General features: G+C 46.0%; 1 protein-coding gene across 1 annotated transcript; it reads left to right on the top strand.

Annotated features, from left to right (window-relative positions):
- The first annotated feature begins 4,514 nt into the window (after positions 1-4,514).
- LOC306925975 (5-hydroxytryptamine receptor 3A-like) lies at positions 4,515-20,394 on the top strand. Its single transcript, XM_079505160.1, has 9 exons — positions 4,515-4,607; positions 5,702-5,868; positions 6,009-6,053; positions 6,672-6,778; positions 8,275-8,444; positions 9,045-9,205; positions 14,781-14,991; positions 18,298-18,507; positions 19,896-20,394. Exons 1-9 carry the CDS (start codon positions 4,523-4,525, stop codon positions 20,231-20,233), a joined length of 1,494 nt encoding a protein of 497 aa, XP_079361286.1. The 5' UTR covers positions 4,515-4,522; the 3' UTR covers positions 20,234-20,394.
- Positions 20,395-21,106: the final 712 nt, after the last annotated feature.

Raw genomic sequence — 21,106 nt, 5'->3', positions numbered from 1 at the left:
ATCAATCAATCAATCAATCAATCAATCAATCAATCAATCAATCAATCAATCAATCAATCAATCAATCAATCAATCAATCAATCAATCAATCAGATTTATTGTCACTTCCACAATATACACTGGGCATACAGGGGAGCAAAATACTGTTCTCCACGGCTCATGATGCTTCACATTTAAAAACAATAGACACATTCAAAAGAGGCAAAGCCTTTTTAAAAACATTAAAAGGTAAAAGGAGCAGACAACATTAGCAGGAGAAAGTGCTGATGCATTCAAACAAAGTGCATATGTGTAAAGTGCTATTCATCTCTCAGGATGTTGGCCTTGGGGGCAATATGTGGCGAGCATTCAGTGTCGTGAAGAAACTGTTGGACAGCCTGCTGGCGCTTCCTCCTAGGCTCTTGAACCTCCTACCAGATGGGAGGAGTTCAAGGAGATGGTGGGAGGGGTGGGAGGGGTCGGTCATAATACTCATGGCCTTCCTGACACATCGGTCTGTGTATATGTCAGCTATGGGGGGGAGGGGACGGACACCTGTGATCTTCTCCGCTGCTCTCACTATCCTCTGTAGGGACTTGCGGTCGGCATCTGTACAGTTCCCATACCAGACAGTGATGCAGTACGTCAGGATGCTCTCGATGGTTCCTCTGTAGAACGATGTCATAATAGAGATGGGGGAGTTCACTTTTTTCAGTCTCCGCAGGAAATCCTATGAAAGACATCATAGCGTCTGCTAAATGCCTAAATTGTAAATTGTAAATTGTAAGAATACTGACATAATATCATTACAGTTCATTTGAAAATACAGGAGTATAGGCTATTTGTCCTGCATTTTCCCAGCCTATTAGGAGCAGACAGTGGCTGTCATTAATACAGCACCTTGGGAGCAGTTTTATTATTTATTTTCCTCAATGTACAGCAAGAAATATCTGCAGTCTGAATATTACTGAAGATCTTTGTGTAAAACAACAATGCCCTTTGCTCAGAGGTAAAAGTCAGAGGTAAAAGTCTACCCTCTAGTGGCCAATGGAGGACAGGGCTGACGAGAGGTAGAGGGTAGACTAGGAAAAGGCCATAGTAATTTAAAGGTTTCATGACATTAATTTTCATTAATTTTTATTTTCCGTTTTTCTTTTAGGTTTTATCAGAGTGTAGAGTAGGAGAGTAGCGACACACTTTGATCTCGCCGCAAAGCGGGTGCCTATAGTTCCAAACATTGCTCCTATATGGCTGGAACCATAGACATATATAAGAGAAGATAGGTTAACAAAAAAGGTATTCAATTGGGATAAGGCACACAATGGCCCCTGGATGAAGGAAGTTTTTTCTATTTTTAGAGAGGCAGATCTGTCTTATATCTTTCAGAATATGCTTTGTGGTAATATCAATAGGTTGAAACAAAAACTATTTAGTAATTACAAAGATAAATGGTCAAATGACATATGGTCTAAACCAAAACTTAGATCATATGTCCAGATGAAGCAGTGTTTTGGTACTGAACTGTATGTCAAATCCTTTATAACCAGAAACCAAGTCATTGTGTGCCCAGCTGAGAACTGGTATCCTGCCTCTGGCTATTGAGGTAGGGCGGTTTTCAGCGGTCCCATGAAGAGAATAGATTATGTATTGTATGTGACCTAAATGATGTGGAAAATTAATTTCATTGTATGTTTTATTGTACCCTGTATGATGATTTGAGGGTTCCACTGTTTGAGGTAATGCAACAAAGAAATAATCCTGATCTATTCTGGGAAGATGATGGACAGAAGTTAGACTGGTTATTTAATTATGAAGTATTTAGGACAGCCCAGTTTGTTTCTAGAGCCTGTAGTAGAAGACAATCCCAGCTCTTCAAGTAGGTACATGTGTCTCCTGTCACAGGCCTAATGGTGTATTTTATTGTATGGTATTTTATTTTATGTTGTATATTATGTAATCTGCCTCGTAAGGATCTGGAGTGTCAGTTTGGTATTCACTTGATCATTGTTTGCAAACCGTCATGTCGGTTTATTGTAATTGTTTATGTAAACTGTAAAAAGTGTCCTGTAAGTCCATATGGGCTGGGCTTCTTCGGAAGCATGACACTTAAATAAAGAATCAATCAATCAATCAATCAATTGATCAATCGATCAATCAATCAATCAATCAATCAATCAATCAATCATATATACGTAGACGCGCGTGTCACCATTGAAGGCACAATTTTCCCGAGATTCCTTGCAAAGCATTTGCCTTCAATGAGCATCTTCCGCGTGCATAACATAAGTCCCGGAAAAGACGCGCTGTGATTGGCCAGTAGTCACATGAGTGACAGCGAGAGACATGTAGGAGTCACATGACGTGACGTCACTTGGGCAGCGACGCAGAGTGCCTTCAGCAAATTCAGCGGCGGTGCAGAGACATCCACGCAGAGTATGCGGTCAGAACGTTTCAGAGTATGGGGTCAGACTCGGGCAGCCAATCATGCCTAGGTCGCGCCAAAGTCGCTAAAGCCAACAGCATCGAATATAGGCCAGGCTTCACCTGGCAAAAATAGATGCCTCATTGGCAGCTGCAGTTTATTGGAGAGGCACGTCGATCCCTCCTTTCATTGCATTCTTGGCACCAACGCAGAAGCTTGCCCTCTCTTGAGAATCCACCCCAGAGACGGAAGAGCGTATACCCTTTTATGTCTATGGGAAAAGGCCCTGGAGGAGCTGAGGAGGCTGGGAGACCTCCAGCTGTATAGTGTTGATTTCATCCACTAAGACTGACGAAAAATGTCCGTCGACTACCGACCTAAAAGTATCAATACTGCTAATATAGGCCTAGAAATACTCTGTTACAAGTACAGGTCCGGAATTCAAAATACAGGAGTAAAAGTATACAAAAGTATTGGCATCAAAATGTACTCTAAGTACCAAAAGTAAAAATTACTCATTATGCAGAATGTTCCATTTCAAGTTTTCAAATGTATAAGTGTAAAATGTAACCCTTAATTCAGGGGTGGGCAACTTTGACGATGGAGAGGGCCACTATATTTCCACACTCACTCCCTAGGGCCATATATTACTGTCGTAGCAAAAATAGCCGATCTACAAGCTCAAAACGTGTCGCAGCGCGACACGTTTTGAGCTTGTAGATTGGCTATTTTTATATTTGAATTGAAATCTTGAATTTTTGCTATTTTTGAATTGGAATGCTGAAAATTAATATTTTTATGTAATTTCAAATGCCTTTAATTATACTTGTGTTGAAGCAATGAGCTACTAATTTAGACGGGTCATGTTTGCATGTTGTGGAATAGTAACAGCTGAAACCAATATTATCAGTATCAGTATTCTGACATTAACCTGAGGGCCACATTAAGTGAAGGTGGGGGCCGCATGTGGCCGCATGTGGCCCCCGGGACGCCAGTTGCCCACCCCTGCCTTAATGCTTATGGAAAGAATAAGTAAATGCTTGTCATTGCATAATTTTGTACCACCAATCTTTCTCCACCTACGATCTAAACTAAAGCTAGGGGCATCTCTTCATGGGGGACCTTTAAGTGTAAAAGTACAACATTTGGATCGGAGATGTAGTGGTGTAGAAGTAAAAGTATTGGAAATTGGAAATGCGGAAGTAAAGTACAAATACCTAAAAAGGTTACCTAGACAGTACATAAGTAAATGTACTTATTTACTTTCCACACTGCTTTATTGATTTATTGGATTAATTTCCACAGCACTGTACTACTGTATTGTATACCAGACAGTGCATGCAACAGCAATCAATAACAATAGCATACCTAGTTCTGCTACAGTACAGGTTGGACATACATTTTTGCAAATATCTTTTTTTTTTAAATTATTATTATTATTATTATTTTAGTTTTAGAATATGCAGTTCATTTTGGGCAGTACAGTACAATAAAACTCAATGTTTTGATTATGCAAATATCATTTCTACAGCATTTCTACCAGAGATCAAAATACACAGAGGAAAAGATGTATATATACAGGTACTGTAACAGCTTTTTTTCTCCCTTGCTTGCACTAATCACTTCCTTCCTTTGCCATCTCTACTGTATCTTTATTTCTATGTCTCTGTCTCCAGTCTTGTGTCTCGAAATGGAAAGGATTAACAGCCAAAGTTACCTGACAGCCTCACCTGCCATGAAAGGCCTTTTTCGATGCACGCCACAGTCCCTGTCACGCAACAACCACAAAGCTAACATTGTCATGTTTGTCCACACCCATCCTCAGACAGTCACCTGAGTTGACGCTCAGGTATAGCCTTCATTTCCTGAAGTTGTTCCAAAAAGCTGTGGTGCAAACAATACAAACTCATATTTGCATAATACATTCATGCATGTAAATATTAGTTTGTGGGGAAATGCCCAGACGATTACACTGGGCGTGATGTTGTGAGTGTGAATTGATGAGAAATTATTATTATTAGAGAAGACATCTTGTCACACTGCCACAAAACAAGCCGATGGAACAGACAGAACCTTTTAGTTTTTTTTTGCTTTGTGATAAAATAAAATAAAATAAATGGAATGAAAATCGCTGTGCAGAGGCTCGAGAAGATGAAGGATCTAAAGAAATCTGCTGAGTTCATCTTCTGTGTCGCGTTGCTTCACGGTAAGAAACACTGGAATGAATGTTTAACAATGTACTGTTTGGTAGATGAAACGGCTTCTCAGTTTACACTCCACATGGACACTGGGAACCTCTGATGCTTATATGCGGTATGCTTTTGAAATCTATGCAAATAAATGACATAGGATTAGTTATGACTGTATAACTGTATGACTCTATAACTCTATAAATAAAACTCATTGTGTGTATGTTTTTGAGGATGAGCACTGACACTGAATTTTTTTTTACAAGTAAAAGTCTGCAAAAAAAGTGTACTTGAACACAGTTAGGGGCGACTCACACGGTCGCAACAGATTGATGTATGCTTGTTGTATACAAAGGGTGTGATACATCTTGCCCCAATGCATTTCCAATGGGAGTCACATGGTTTGACACAACATTTGTGTTGTATGAGGGGGAGGGGGGAAGTCGAAACACAGCCGAAAGCCATACAACAGCTTGTAGTCCAAAATGTTGTATCAAACCATGTGACTTCCATTGGAAATGCATTGGGGCGGCCATGACACTTACATCTTGCTTATACATCTAGCATGCATCAATGTTGTATGCTAGATCGAAAGGTGGGGCCTTATAAACATCAAAATGTACTTAAAGTACCAAAAGTAAAAGTAGTCATTATGCTGAATGTCCATTTCAAGTTTTCAAATGTATACAAAATCTTTTGAAAATAGCAGATCAACGAGCTCACAATGCATCTCATTGTGATGTATTTGTGAGCTAGTAGATTGGCTATTTTCAAATGCTGAAATGTATACAGAGCAGAAGTGGTTAATGTATTTTGTAATTGTAATCAAATTCTATACAAAAAAATCTATAAAATAACTATAGTAACTAGTTTTCAAATAATTATAGTGGAGTAAAAGTACAATATTTGGATCTGAGATGTAGTGGAGTAGAAGTGAAAAATGGTAATTACAGTACTTGAGTGAATGTACTTAGTGGTGCGGAGTACAAGGGAAAAGGGAGACCTACTCACTACTGTTGCAATGCCATACAGTAGGCATGAGTTTATTGGAATGCATTCGTGTGAATTCATTCCAACATTAAACTCACATTGTTTCCCCCCATAAATGCAGGTTGGGCAGCAGCATTGAATTGTAGCAGTCCAACTCCTGAGTCATTGTTTAAGGCCCTGGAGGAGAGTGTATTAAGTAGTAGTAAGAAACTCATACGCCCTGTAAAAAACTTCACAACACCAACAGAAGTCAGCGTTCATATTACCATAGTGGGAATTCTAGGAGTGGTGAGTACAGGTCTATTTCTTAAACATTGTCATGTCTGTCTAAACATGCACTGTGTGTTAACTGTGCAGCTTCCAATTATTTTAAAATGTAGTTAGTTCGTTTTCCCTGTCACTGAACATTTTCTGAACATTCTCTCTAGAATGAAAAAGCCCAGACACTTACAACGTTCCTATGGCAGATCCTTGTAAGTGTTCACGTCTCAATAGCAAAACATGAATTCAATACCTTATATTTCCATTTTTTCCTTATTTGATATTAAAGGACCACTTCACCACTTTTCAACCTATCTTCATATAATAGGTCCTCACTAATAATCATGAAAAAATGGCGCAATTTTTATTCTACTCGGTCTGTGTCTCATAGGAGGGCTGTGGGCAGTTCAAAAACCGTCCTCCAGTCTCCAGTGACATCATCGATTGGGAATACAAGCTAATAGAAACTGCAGGCTTTCTAGTCCTGAAAAGTTGCAATTTGAACATTTTTGTAAAAAAATCTTGTTTAAAAAGAAATCTGCCTAATGATGATGTCACTGGAGGACGGTTTCTAAACTGCCCCACAGCCCTCCTATATGAGACACAGACTGAGTAGGAAAAGAATCGTGCCATTTTATCATGATTATTAGTGAGGACCTATTATATGAAGACAGGTTGAAAAGTGGTGAAGTGGTCCTTTAAAGCATTAGAGTTAAGATTGAAACGATAGTAGAGCATTTTAAGAAATTACATGAAACTTTGTAAAAAAATAAAATAAAACAAAATGTGATCCCTAGAAATGTCTGATTGTGGTTTCTGATTCCATCTAGGAGTGGGACATTGAGGGTTTGAGCTGGGATCAAAGAGAATGTGGGGCAAGGAGAGTCTCCGTACCTCGGGAGAAGCTGTGGGTTCCAGACATCCGCATCGCCGAGTTGTATGTTCTCCTTTTTATGACAAAAAGCACTGCCTTCTGTAAACCCATATCCTAGTTCGATGACATTCTGTGAAGATGATGTCATGTTTTGTGCCAGTCTTCGGATGCGTAAAATGTGAATGCCTGCACACGATGAACTGCTCTCCCGTCTTTTTGAGTGGTGCAAACCACTCCAACAACCAGCTTTGTTTGTATCCGTGTTTGTGTGTACCTGTACGTGGGGCCCAAAAGAATGAGCATGGTTACTATGGTCACTGACATTACGTCAGACCACAGCTGATCAGGCTATATAAGACCTTGCACCACTCAGTTCACACAGGTGTGATTTTTTTAATGTATTTAACCAAAAGGGAGCAATGTTTTGCTCATGTAGGTCATCAGGTCATCAGGTCTTCAGATGAGCGTCATAGTTTAAATACTGTAGCTTTCATAATGGGTGCAGAAAATGGCTTTAATTATGATAAATTATGACTATTGTTTTATGCAGGGATTCAAGTAGAGGGGATTGTTTGATTGATTGATTTTCTGTTGTTTTGAGAAATTTGGTAATAGCACCTTTATAATTGAATCATAACTTAACACACATTTAGACGATGAGGCCGAAAACTCTTCACTAACACCTTCTAAATCCTACTGTAACTTTTTTGAAAAAACGTTATTTTATATTGCTATATATCGTCTCTGTCGGGTGGAAACCTAATTATATCCAAAACTGTTACATTTTAGGATTCAAATGAAATAAAAAATTCACACCCGTGTGAACTGAGTGGTGCAAATCCCCCCCCCCCCCCCCCCCCTCTCTGTCTCTCTCTCTCTCTCATTAGCAGGCAACAGTGCAGCACTATCTCTCTCTCTCTGTTTCTGGCACAACAGTGCCACTTTTGGTACTCAATGGTACTGGTGCTCATTAACGTCACACACACAAACATAGTCACACACAAACATAGACACACTGTCACATAGTTGAACACGGACATTGCTGTTTTTTGGAGTGGTTGCACCACTCAAAAAGCAGATCTGTAAGCGGTTAGCGGTTAAATGTCTTGCTAAGGGACGGACTGTAGGCAGACCGTCTGGGGGAACCTGTAACCTAGATTGATGGCATCTCTCACTCAGCTACTGCTGGCCCCTCTGTCTTGGAGTTTTTGTTTCTTAATAGTTTTTTTTTGTGGCTTTCGCCTTTATTTTATATTTTTTATGGAGGGACAGACAGTAGGCTGACAGGAAATGGGGAGAGAGATGGGGGAAGACATGCAGTAAAGGCCGTCGGGATCGGGAGTCGAACCCGCGGCACACTGCCAGACTGGATTACCAGCCAAGGTGCCTGGACCACTGAGCCATGGCCCAGGCCGCGTTTTTGTTTCTTTATCACAGTGCTTTTATTTAATCTGAATTATTGTTGAACTTATATACGCTTACATTAAACTAACCCTAAAACCATCCTTTACCATTCCATTCTGTTGCATGCTTTCCTTCCTGCCTTTGTCCTGTTGCAGTATGGACGAGGACAACTCTCCCAACACTCCCTTTGTGTACCTGGACAACACGGGCCACGTGTATGACGACAGGCCAGTCAGAGCGGTCACTTCCTGTCACATGGAGATCTTCAGGTTCCCCTTCGACACTCAGAAATGCACTCTGACCTTCGGATCCTACCTTCACTATGGTGAGACAGACGGACAGACAGACAGACAGACAGACAGACAGACAGACAGACAGACAGACAGACAGACAGACAGACAGACAGACAGACAGACAGACAGACAGACAGACAGACAGACAGACAGGAAAAGACAAGACAAGACAAGACTAGACTAGTCAAATTGTCATATGTTACTTATCAGGATTCACATGCACAAACCTCAAAAGTAGCAGATCTAAAACGTGTTACTTCACGTCATGTTTCGAGATAGTTTTGAGTGACAAGATACTTTTGAGTGACGAGATACTTTTGAGTGATGCTGTACTGTAGTATATGATCAAGTAGGGCATTAGTTTACTGGGAAAAAGTATACCGTATATGTGTTTTTTTCTCTTTCTTTTTTTCATTACCTCTCCCCTACGATTCTCCCCTCTCTTCACGCGCTTTCTTCTGTCAAAAACAGCCATGTTTACCGGTATTACGGTTTGTTATCGATATTTAATGTTTCGTTACATTACGGAGTCACTGCTATAGCTGGCGTCAATTCAGAATCTCACGCATCTCACTCAGGAATGTATTGACAGCGGGGCGTGACGTTCTATCCCTCGCAAACTGTCGTTGCAGCTTCTGACGTGAGGCTGGTTTTGGGCAGCACAGCCCAGGAGATCTATGACGAGTCCATGGGTATCATTCGGACGATGGGGGAATGGGACCTCCGAGATATTCTAGCACAACCATCTACCCTGGACGTAGCTGAGGGGAGCTTCTCAGAGCTGGAATTCCATGTAAGAACACTTTCATTTTGTCCAGGACTTTCTGACTCATTGGCTAATTTCTGGCTAATTTAGAAAGAAACCAGTGATACACATGCTTTAATGGATGGTATGGTGTCAGGGCATTCCATGCCGTGCCGGAGCAGTAGAAAGATAATTTTCCCATGTTTGATCTAAATATGGGTGGAGTAACTCTTAGGAGGTAAGTCAACAAATGACATATTAAGTATAATAGTCTGTGCCTTATAATTACATCTTGGCAGAGGCTTTTCATATTTGCCATGGGTGAAGGACAGTCTCTTGTGTTTACATAGAGCACCGAAGTCCTGACGTCACTGCCCTCTACTACCAGTAGAGTGCAGTGAGCGCCATGGTTCATGTATGTTTTTATAAGCATTGTACTCTCCATAGGGGGATTTTAGATCGCCTCATATAAGAACTGTGTTTGAAAAATAAACCGATCACCCCGGCCTTTTCACTCATATGGATATGAAGCATCGACTGAAGGTGGAAATGTACAAATATACCCAAAGAGTAACAAAATAAGCGTTAGAAACGAGCCAAACAACCCAGAGACTACATTTCCGGGTAGGCTGCTTCTGCCCGCAGCCCGTCGCACAACAGAAAATGGAGTTGGAACAACTGAGGTTCGGGAGGTTTGGCCAAGCAGATGACTACCTAGCTCAACCCACCTGCCACTGCCAACTCCACCCTTGCCACCCTTGCCAACCACTCACCCACCTCCAACCAACCTGGCCACTCCTCCCTCACCTACCACCGGGGGTATTTAAACGCAAGTTTAAAAAAAATGCCAGTGTGCCAGTTTCCAGTAAACAAAGCACACACCAACGCCAAGAGAACATATACGTGTATATTTTCTCTATCTAGCTCACCTCAGCTTGCAATCCAACGCTCAGTATGGCAGCCCAGCTGAATATCCACGCCTCGGACAACGAGGATCTATTCGTCGGCATACCCGCCAACGAACCCGCCGACACCGGTACTCACCGAGCTGTCGTCGCCGCCGACCTCCTCTTCGTGCCCGACACCCCAGAGCACCTCCGCGGTAGGCTCAGGTCAGTCGTGATCGTACCTCCCGGTTCCGCCGCGTCCATGGATCGGACACCCCGGGAGTTCCACGAGGGTCCACGTTCCTCCCCGTCAGGAGACGGGCACCAGCAGAACCCGGTACCGGTCCAGCAGCCCAAGCCATCCCGCACCTCATCCCGCCGCCTCGGCCAGCAGGCTCAAGCAGCAGCGGCTTCTCCAACCAGCCTTCCTGTCGCCTCTCCGCGCGGCTCCAACCTACCAGCACCAACGCTCGTGTCGGATTGGACCGTAGTCGGCCTTCAAAGAGCCCTCATCACCAAGGGCATCAACTTCACCCGCTCAGCAAACAAGCTAGCCTTGTTTACTCTCCTCACATCCACCCGCGTTGCTCAGCTCAGCAACAGCGCAACAACAGCAGCCTCGCCAGCCAACGCGAGTCTGTCGCACAGCCGTGACGTCACGCGTCATCCACCCAGCCCAGGAGACGCTTCTCGGGTGTCCGCTCGGCCGAGTGGTGGCGTCGTCGCGCAGCAGGCAGCGCCGTCGCGTCGCGGAAACCCCTCGCGTCGGGCTGCCACGTCGCGTGGCGGCGCCGCCACAAAGTCGGCGGCTCCGTCCCGCTCCGGTGACGTCACGCAGCGTTCCGCTGCCACAGTGACATTCAAGAGACACTCATTCTCCCCAGACACCCACCATCTCCATTCCCACCACTCAACCATAGGAGCTCCAGCCACTTCAGCCCCATCTACCATGCAAACGGCCAGTATCCTCCATCCACCACACACTACCAAACTAATTCCACCTGGTTTTCTCCCTTCTGCCCCACCCGTCCCTCCCTCCTATTTCCAGCAGGCCGCAGCACCCCACCTCCACCCACCCCACCTCCCCCCTCCTCCAGTACAACCTATCTTTCCCATTCCAGGCTCCATCTTCCCTAGGAGGTCCCCCAGCGGCCCTAGGAGGTCCCCCAGCCACCCTAGGATTTCCCCCAGCAGCGCCCAGTGCCCCTCAATTTAACATGTCTTTTCTCCCCCCCCACCCAGTATTCCCCAACCCCCCCCCCCCCCTCCTTCCTTCTCCCTTGCTACAGCCACGCCAGCACCCGTCCCGCCATCAGCCATCGCCCTCAACACCCCCATGGTCTCCTCATCCCTCCGATCCCAAATCCTCCAAGGTATGGACACTGACCTTTCCTCCCTCATCCGCCCCTCCGCCAGCACCGCCCAACACCGATCCGTCACCGTAGAAGGAGTCTCCATCACTCTCCGCGACCTCTCCCAATCCACTTCCTCCGTCCTCACACCCACCGAGTTTGTATTAGCCTTCTCCATTTTCCGCGACATCCTCTGCACCACCTATCCTTCCCGCCGCCAAGAGCTCGATGACCACCTCTATCTGTGCATGGACCTTTGCGCCCGCTTCGGAGGCAGCCTTTTTTATGAGTATCATCGACAATTCTCTGCCAGGGCCGCCTCCAGACTCCAGCAATTTAATACAGGCACGTACTGGGGCTCCCTCGACCTGGAGCTATACTGCCGGATTTTTGCAGGAAAAACCTCCGAAGCTTGCAGTCTTTGCAACTGCCCCACCCACCCCACCACCCTCTGCACCTTCATAGCCCCAGAACCCCGCCCCCATGCTCCATTCCAAACCAGCTCCACCATCCCCTCCCTCTTCAGCGTCACCACCTCCACCAAACCCCTTCCCTCCCCCAGCCACGCCAGAGACAGGCGCGGCCGTCCGCTCCTGTTCATAGGGAGCAAGATGGTATGTAATAACTACAACGAAGGCGGCTGCGACATGTCCTCATGCCGCATGCTTCATATCTGCACCTTCTGTGGCAAAGCTCACACCCGCATCAACTGCACCAACAAACAGGCACCCGCGTTGCTCAGCTCAGCAACAGCGCAACAACAGCAGCCTGGGCCAGCAGGTCCATCCTGATCCACTCCGACAACCTCACTACAGTGCACACCATCAACAAAGGCAGATCTTCCTCACTCCCCATCATGGCCCTCCTCCGCAGACTCACCTGGATAACCGTCACAAAAAACTTCATCCTTCGCGCAGCCCACATCCCCGGTCACCAGAACACCATCGCTGACGCTCTTTCCCGCTTTTCCTTTCAGAGATTCAGGAGCTTGGCCCCAGAAGCCGACCCGACACCAACCCCGGTTCCACCCTTTTCGGAGATGACCTTCCCCTAAACCACCCGTTTCACCACCTCCTCACCCACTCCCGGCACATGATCCTGCAAGGCATTGCCCCATCCACCCTCTCCTCCTACTGGACAGCCTGGAAGAACTTCCAGTCCTTCCACACCCTCTTCCACGTCCACTTCCCATCCTCGGACCTCATCACCCTCTCTTCCTACATCAGTTACCTCCATTCCACAACCGCCAGGTCATCAACCATCCGAGTCTACCTGTGCGGCATCAACTTCTTCACAAAACTCATAACCGGCTCTCCCCATCCATCCATACAACATCCTCAGACCACCCTCCTACTCAAAGGCTTCCAGAGGATCGAGCCAAAACTCCCCCCCCAACGCCAACCCCTCACAGCCGAAATCCTAACCAGCTGCATCCACATCCTCCGCACAGGCTACTCAGACCCCACACCGACGCCACGCTCGAGGCCATGTTCCTTTTAGCCTTTTTTGGGGTTTTGAGATGCTCGGAGTTCACCTCCTCCAACTCCAGGTTCGACCCAGCTCTCCATCCCAGGCTGGCCGACCTAACCATCCACAGCACTTCCTCCCTCATCTTCACCATCAAGCACAGCAAAACGGACCAGTTTGGTAAAACCACCCCCATCTTCCTCTACAAACTCAATGCCTTCCTCAGCCCCTACGAGCCCCTCGCTAACCACTCTCTCTCCCGACGTGCCCAGCGCGCTACACCATCGGATCCCCTCTTCATAACCAACAGTGGTTCAGTCGCCACCCGCACCTGGTTCCATTCCCACCTCCGCCTGGTCCTCACCAAAGCGGGAATCTCCCCAGAACACTTCTCAGGCCACTCCTTCAGAATCGGAGCAGCATCCACGGCTTCGAGCAAGGGAGTTCCCGACCACGTGATCCAGATCCTCGGCCGGTGGTCGTCCCAGGCCTACCACGGCTACATCCGCACCAACGCCCCGGACCTGCACAATGCCCAGCTCTCCATGGTCTCGTAACCCGAGGGTAAGATACTTTTGGGGTTCCAACACAATCACACAGGCGCTCGCCTCGACCCCTAAGCCAAAGTACCTGGGTCCACGCCCCCTCGAACCTGATCCCTGTCGCCGACGTCCTGTGCTCACGTCGACGTCATTCACGCTGATCCCTGTCGCCGACGTCCTGTGCTCACGTCGACGTCATTCATGCCCCACGCCCTCACCTGTGCTCTGACCATCTAAGCCGCACACCGCACTCTTGCAAGAAAGCGTGTGGTGCTGACCTTCGATGATCAAGCACCCGATGCCATTCGTGCCCCGCGCCATCTAAGCCGCACACTGCACGCTCGCGTGCGGTGATGACCTTCGATGTTCTTGCTGAGCACCTTTAATGGCATCCCCCCCCCGACCTGACAATCCAAGCCGCATGCTACACGTTCGCGAGTAGTGATGCCCCTGGATGGTCACGCCGGCGCCCCATGTCATGCGTGCCCCGACCACCCAAGCCGCACATTTCACGCTTGCGTGGGGTCGTGACCTTGGATGATCAGGCCCGCTATGGCATCCCCTCCCGCCCCTGGCCATCTAAGCCGCACACCGCACTCTCGCAAGAAAGCGTGTGGTGCTGACCTTCGATGACCATGCTGGCTTCACCCTCACCTGTCCTGCCGTGGCCGTTCATGCCTCACGTCCCATGCTCCTCCCCCATGCGACGAGTACATAAACGTCCACGCGCCACATCTATTCAATAAACCATCTAAAAGGTTCTCATGTCTGATGTTTGGTCTTTCCTAGTGAACTGAACGTTAATTACGTTTATTTTTATTTTATTGATATATAATGTATCGTGGTTAGTACGAGTCGAGTCACCACCAGCTGAGCTTACGTCAACGAGGAATCTCAGGAACACAATATGTTGACAGCTGGGCGTGACGTATATGCTCAGCGACATTGCATTCATATGTAGTTTCAAGGCTTTTGCGGTCACATTAATTCCATTTTCTCTAGAAACTGGCTGTATCAAATATGAATGGACATCATTAACGACGCACAGCCACTCCCCTGACAGAAACGAAGAGGTGGTCGGTTTATTTTTCAAACACAGTTCTTATATGAAGCGACCTAAAATCGCCGTTTGGGGATCTCAATGCAAATAAACAAATACATGAACCTGGAGATTGACGCCCTCTACTGAAAGTGACGTCAGACTTCGGAGCTCTATTCTATTGACTTTAATCCTTTGATGTAACAGCAAACTATTTTTGCAGGCAAACGTATGCAAGGGTCATCTTTCTCAGACTAACCACCAAAAGAGTCGACAACTTCTTTCTGGATCATCATTTCACTGACCCTCAGGCGATACCCGTTTATCTCACTTTAGCTGGTTTTAAGAAGAAATCCCACCCTCTACGTGGTGAACCTCCTGGTTCCCAGCTGTTTCCTCATCACAGTGGACTTCTTCAGCTTCCTGCTTCCCCCCGAGCACGTGGACCGTTCCTCCTTCAAGATGACCCTCATCCTGGGCTACACCGTCTTTCTGCTCATGATGAACGACCTGCTGCCGGCCACCGGAGAGAACACACCTCTCATGAGTGAGTTCAAAAGACCTACTATTTGACACATACATTGCTGCGAGATTTGTTCTCTGCATTTGACCCATCTCTTAGAGCAGGGGTTCTCAACCCGTGGGTCGCGACCCCTCGGGGGGTCGCCAAATTATTTTGGGGGGTCCCCAAAATATTAAAAAAAATAAAAAAAATAAAAATATGTTTTTTAAAATTTTATTTTCACGATTTTTCAAAAATAGCAGACCTACAAGTTCATAGCGCGCCACTCGGTGGCGCGCTATGAGCTTGTAGATCTGCTATTTTTTAATAGCTAAATTATAACAATGCTTAAAACACCAAAAGGGGTTCCCGCCCAAAATGGTTTAAGGTTATTGTAGCAGTCAATTTATATTGGGGGTCGGGAGGGGGCGGGGCGGGGGTCCCGAGACGTTGCCAAAGCATTTTCGGGGGTCCCCGGCCAAAAACGTTGAGAACCCCTGTCTTAGAGCGGTGAGCCGCAGCCGTGCCGCACTCTGGAATCATTTGTAGTTGTTCTAACCCTTGTGGGTCCCATTTTTACAGTCTTTGATCGAACCCCCGACCTCCTAGTTTCATGGCGGAAAGTCTAACCACTGAGCTGGTAAAGTGGTTTGTTCTCTCATCCGCGTCATCAGCGCCCATAGGTGGGGTTGGCGAAAGGGCCTTTCTGTGTGGTGTTTGCGTGTTCTCCCAGTGTCCCCTAGGGTATTAGGGACCCTCACAAAAAGCATGCAGTAATCCTGGGATATATTCTCACCCCAACTTGTCAAATACAGGCGCTTGGTCAAATGCCCCAGGCATTCCTTTCCAATAGTCTGTGTAGATGCTAGAGGACATCAATACATGTCGATAGAATCAAGCATTCAACCAAGACGTGTAATAAATTATTAGTGTTACGTGTTATACTGTATTATTAACAAGTGGAACCCCCCCAGGGACCCCACTTTGAGAACCACTGGCCTATGGCGTCTGATCAGGCAGCAAATTGAGCATGAGAATGCTTTGGAACATCTGCTAAATCTCTGAATTGTGAATGTATAAAAGGCTTTCAAAGACATGAAAGGTATTATCATCATTCTCATGATGTTTAACCATTAGTCCGGCAGCCGACAGGCTTCTTTTGTTTAAAGTGGGAAATTTGGTATATAGTCTTCTTTATTGGCCTAAAATATTGTCTATATAGTATATACATACATTCATGAATCCACTTGGTGACCGGCTGTTAGTATTGGGCAATGTTTTTAATAGCGGTTTCTTGTGACCCTACCATTAACATACTATGGCAGGAAAAAATGTCAAACTTTCCTTTTGCTTTAAGTAGCATGTCAAACTAGGGGTTTTTCATGATTCTGAATCCATTCCAAGCATTCATTTTGCACAAAATACACTCCTTGGGCTAAACGCAGCCATAGCCATTTGCCCAAATGTGCCCAAAATGTGCTGACCTCATCACATTTGTCATGACGTATATGGCCGTTTGTAGCCCAAGGAGTGCATTTTGTGCAAAACTAATTCTTGGAATGGATTAAAGGGGCATTCCACTCATTTTCAACATTTTACTATGTCATTAATATACCTTAAAGCTGTTGTGTGGAAATAATTAAAAAGTTCCCCCATTCTGTGTTTCCTAAAACTGGAGATCTGAAAAAAATCATTAACATGGTGAAACACATCTTGATGATGTCATCAAGATGTGTTTCACCATGTTAATGATTTTTTGAGTGGTGTAAACCACTCCTACAACTGGCTTGGTCTGTGCCAAAAAAATGAGAATGGTTGCTACGGTCACCCAGTTCACACAGGTGTGATTTCATTACGTCAGACATTACGTCAGACCACAGCTGATCAGTCTATATAAGACCTTACACCACTCAGTTCACACGGGTGTGATTTTTTTCATACTTACAGTTCTATTTCAAACACTAACACCCTGTATGGCTCTTCAAGGACATTAAAAAAGTAATGGGCCGAGGGGGAGGTCACTGGAATTGGCTCTATGCACACACGCCATTTTGGAAAGAACTTGGGCCACTTCCCTACTTCTTCACAGGTGTGTACCGATCCGGGTCAGAGGTGCTGCTATTGTGCGCGTTGGCTCACTGGAAACACTCTACGTCTCTACACCGGTGGGTCTCAAAGTGTCCTTGAGTGGGTTCCAGGCCCTGTACGGTTGTGTAACTCTGAGAGTGTACAAATGGAACCATTTGTACACTCTTGCAGTTCAGTCAGACAACTCACGGATAGATTAAACCAATATTTATTGTAGAATGAGAATACAAGTGTGCATAATATTTGACTTGGCGTTCGGCTCTGCTGCATTTTCTCCCTGCTCGGCACAATCAAACACCATCATTAAACATTAAGAGCAGGGAGATAGATATACAATAAAACCCCCATGGGGAACATACTGTAAATAACAGAGCCCACCGGTGGTGCTGGGGTGGTGGTGGGAGCAAACATCACATAACAACCGGGAACCATAGCAGAAGGAAGGCAGGAAGAGCATGCAGACTAGTGAGCTTAAGTAGCCCGCCCAATTGGTCAGCTGACTGCCACATCAGCGAATGACGTGTGGGACTTGCACACACTTGTACACCCACATATATATTTCAGCATGTTAACCCCTTGAGTATAGAATGCGCCTTTGAGCACGGCATGAACTCGATCCCTCGAGTGTGACTGACTGAACTAACTCTGCAGGCTACGTCTCATTTATGGGGGTCCTCGATAAAAAGTTTGAGAACCACTGCACACTAAATGGAACAGATCCTTAGTTATTCTGGGAGACTCTCTTTGGCGAATCCCGGGAGTCGATGGTCGCTGAGTGCGCGCTTGTTTTACAGGTTAGTGTTAGGGTTAAGGTTAGGTTTAGGCATAGTTTTTGTGAGGTTAGGGTATAGGTTTAGGCATATATAGCCTACTAGTATAGTAGCCGGTGCTGTAAAACAAGCAGCGCCCATCGAAACCCAGGCTCTGCAAAAAAGGGACTCCTGTGTGCATTGCATATACAGTATAGGCCATTCATTGGCTTTGTCTTCGGCCTCACTCAGACCTTTACAGCGTTGTGAGTGTCATGGCCGCCCCAATGCATTTCCAATGGAGGTCACATGGTCTGTTGTATGGCTTTCAGCTGTGTTTCGACTGCCCCCTCCCCCTCACACAACACAAATGTTGTGTCAAACCATGTGACCTCCATTGGAAATGCATTGGGGCGGCCATGACACTACACAACATTCATCACAGCAATGCAGTAAAGGTCTGAGCTCAGCCTTCCAAACCTTCAGTTCTTCCCCTCTCCGTCCCCTTCTGTAGATGTGTTCTTCTCCATCAGCATGGCTCTGATGGTGGCCAGCCTGCTGGAGACCATCTTCATCACCAACATCAAGTGCAGCTCCCGCCATCACTCCCCCGTGCCTCGCTGGCTCAGGACCGTGGTGCTGAAGTACCTGGCCTACATTGTGTGTCTCCCCCCTAAACCGCCAAGCAACAGAGTCACAGTTATGCTCAGCCCAGAGGAGCATGGTCAGTGGTGCAAACTTTACTCTATGTACCGTACTTAAGTACAATAGCGATTGTGTTTATTTTTTTATTTTTTTGCTTTCAATACATGTACTTCTATACTCCACTACATCTCAGAGGCAAATAGTGTACTTTTACTCCACTACATTTAGGCCTATTTGAGAACTTTAGTTACTAGTTAAGCAGAAGGGAGTTCCAACCGCGCCTCTAGCCTATGGCAGGCCAGTCTGGTGCATCTCTGAGGCCTCTAGCCTATGGCAGGCCAGTCTGGTGCATCTCAGAGGCCTCTAGCCTATGGCAGGCCAGTCTGGTGCATCTCAGAGGCAGCCTCTAGCCTATGGCAGGCCAGTCTGGTGCATCTCAGAGGCCTCTAGCCTATGGCAGGCCAGTCTGGAGCATCTCAGAGGCAGGACAGGCTACAGGAGGAAAGGAGGCACTGGAGCAACTCAGACAGTAAGCCCTTATTTTATTATCAGGGTGCAAGTAAAAATTACATCTACAAAAGTTACATCTTCGTCACTCGTCGGGTCCTTTCCTCCTTTAGTTACTAATTACTTTGTAGATTCTGATTATTATTACAAAGCATACTTTTTTATCGACAACTCCCCCCATGGAGCCTTGAATTCATGGATTTTTAAGGGACCAAGCTCGTCCCGAAGGAACTTTTTTGAATTATATGAAAAAAAGTTAAAATCTATCTCCTCCTGGGATCTTTCATCAAAATGCACAAAGATTTCTACACGTGACAAAAATATGAAGTACATGTGTGTGTGCGTGTGTCCGTGTAAAACATTTCTTAAAATTACTCTTACAGATTTTATCCATACATCACACAAATCGGATCCGTCCGATTTACCATATTCCATCCTAGTTGGCTATGATTGCCTTCCGGACGTTGCAGGAATGCCTATGAACACAGCGTGCAATTTCCGTGAAATTATGCACATTCCCACTAGGCAGAGGAAGAAATGCCACTTGACATTTTTCAAATCAGCCTCATGGTTGCGCTATAAGGCCCAGTCACGTCTTTACCTATATCTGCACCAGAACTTTGCACACAACTCCCCATATAAGCCCTGGGCATTTGTGCCGATTAGTATTTCCACCATTTTGCATGATTTTCAAAACACACTTTTTGCTACAACTCCTACAACCTTTGATATATCAGTCTGATTTCTCACAATTGTCCATATCAGCCTTCTAAAATAGTGGGCCCTGGGTAGACAACCCGTCCTGGCGGAGACCTGCGTTCAGAGGAAGCCATTTTGTTTTGGCGCTGAACCTGACCATGGGCAGTGGGCACTCAATAAACTAATGGCTAGTGCTGGGAGACCAGCATCACCTTACTGTCCCCCTACTAACGTTACCTCACTTTCCCTTTTCAAACTCAGTGACGGTGAACAGCAAGGATGTCCAGCATGGTCCCGTCACCAACGGAGAACCTCGGATCTACATCACGGCGGCGACTCAGAAGACCCTCGACACTCCACAGTCTCCAATGAAAGCCCCCCCAGAAGACCCACTGGCTCCTGCCCTAGAGGAGCTGAAGAGGCTGTCCAGGGACCTCCGTGCCATCCGCACGCAGATGGACCAACATCTCCAGGACGGTCAGAAGAAAGAGGAGTGGCTCCAGATAGGGCTGGTCATCGACCGGCTGCTGTTTGGGTTCTATATTGTGTACATCTCTGTCAGCTTCATCACCATAGGATGCTTCTGGGTCAACCAATGAATAACGCATTGCTCACTACCGTATATCACTTCACTATATTATGTAAAACTGTATATCTCTGCTGTCTGGAAGAAACCAGCTAACTCCAAAATGTTAATTTTTCAGAAAATGAAAGTAACATCCAGCTCAAGTGGAGTTAGGAGGTTTTTGTCAAAGCACTTTTTTAATACTTTAATACATAGACGCCTTATCAGACGACGTCACATATAAGCACCGGCATTGCGCGCGCAGGCCAGCAGCAAATAAACACCTCTCATAAGATGCAATGAAAAACTTCTAACTGCACTCACGTCACGTGTAAAAATGCACCATCAAACTTTCAGATGCTGTTTTTCTCCCAGTGTGGAGGAAGAATGATCAGGATTTTTATTGTGATCAATCACCCTTGAAATAGCCTATATAATCCTTGGTTTCTGTTGTGTGTGAACAATAGTAGCAATTCAAAGAAGTTGTCCTCAAAACCACACCTACGGTCGCTGTCCCTGAACACAGGGAGCGCTCATGGTCACGGCAGCAGAGCCTGCTCGTGCAGCAGCAGAGCCTGCTCGTGCAGCCTGCTGCAGCCCAGGTCGAGATTAGCAGATCTCTAAACTCACAACAGTCGCGTCCCTGACATGTTGCACACATGCCTAAAGGCCAGTTGGCTGGTCAGTTAAGCACACTAATACCATGGTCAGTACACCAGTTACTAGTAGTTTTAGCTCTGTGGCAAATCGAGCTGGAAAGGAAAATTAGCATCTCCATGAAGCTTGTCAACATATCGAGGCCCCCAAAAATAATCCTATTTGAATTATGGGGACCCATCCACCTGATGGAATTGTAGGCATTAACTTGTTTGACTTGGTTCCACTATTGTGAAAACCAGCTCACAAC

Source organism: Electrona antarctica, assembly GCF_951216825.1.
Source record: "Electrona antarctica genome assembly, chromosome: 7".
NCBI classification, from domain to species: domain Eukaryota; kingdom Metazoa; phylum Chordata; class Actinopteri; order Myctophiformes; family Myctophidae; genus Electrona; species Electrona antarctica.
Note: the sequence above shows the minus strand (reverse complement) of the source record. Positions and strands in the feature narration are given on the sequence as shown.

What these genes read in the sequence shown, in the direction of transcription:
- LOC306925975 (XM_079505160.1), top strand. Translation starts at nt 4,523, where the DNA reads ATGAAAATCGCTGTGCAGAGGCTCGAGAAGATGAAGGATCTAAAGAAA. An exon ending in CTGTGTCGCGTTGCTTCACG is followed by an intron (nt 4,608 to 5,701) that starts GTAAGAAACACT and finishes CCATAAATGCAG; the next exon opens with GTTGGGCAGCAGCATTGAAT. An exon ending in GCTCAGCCCAGAGGAGCATG is followed by an intron (nt 18,508 to 19,895) that starts GTCAGTGGTGCA and finishes TTTCAAACTCAG; the next exon opens with TGACGGTGAACAGCAAGGAT.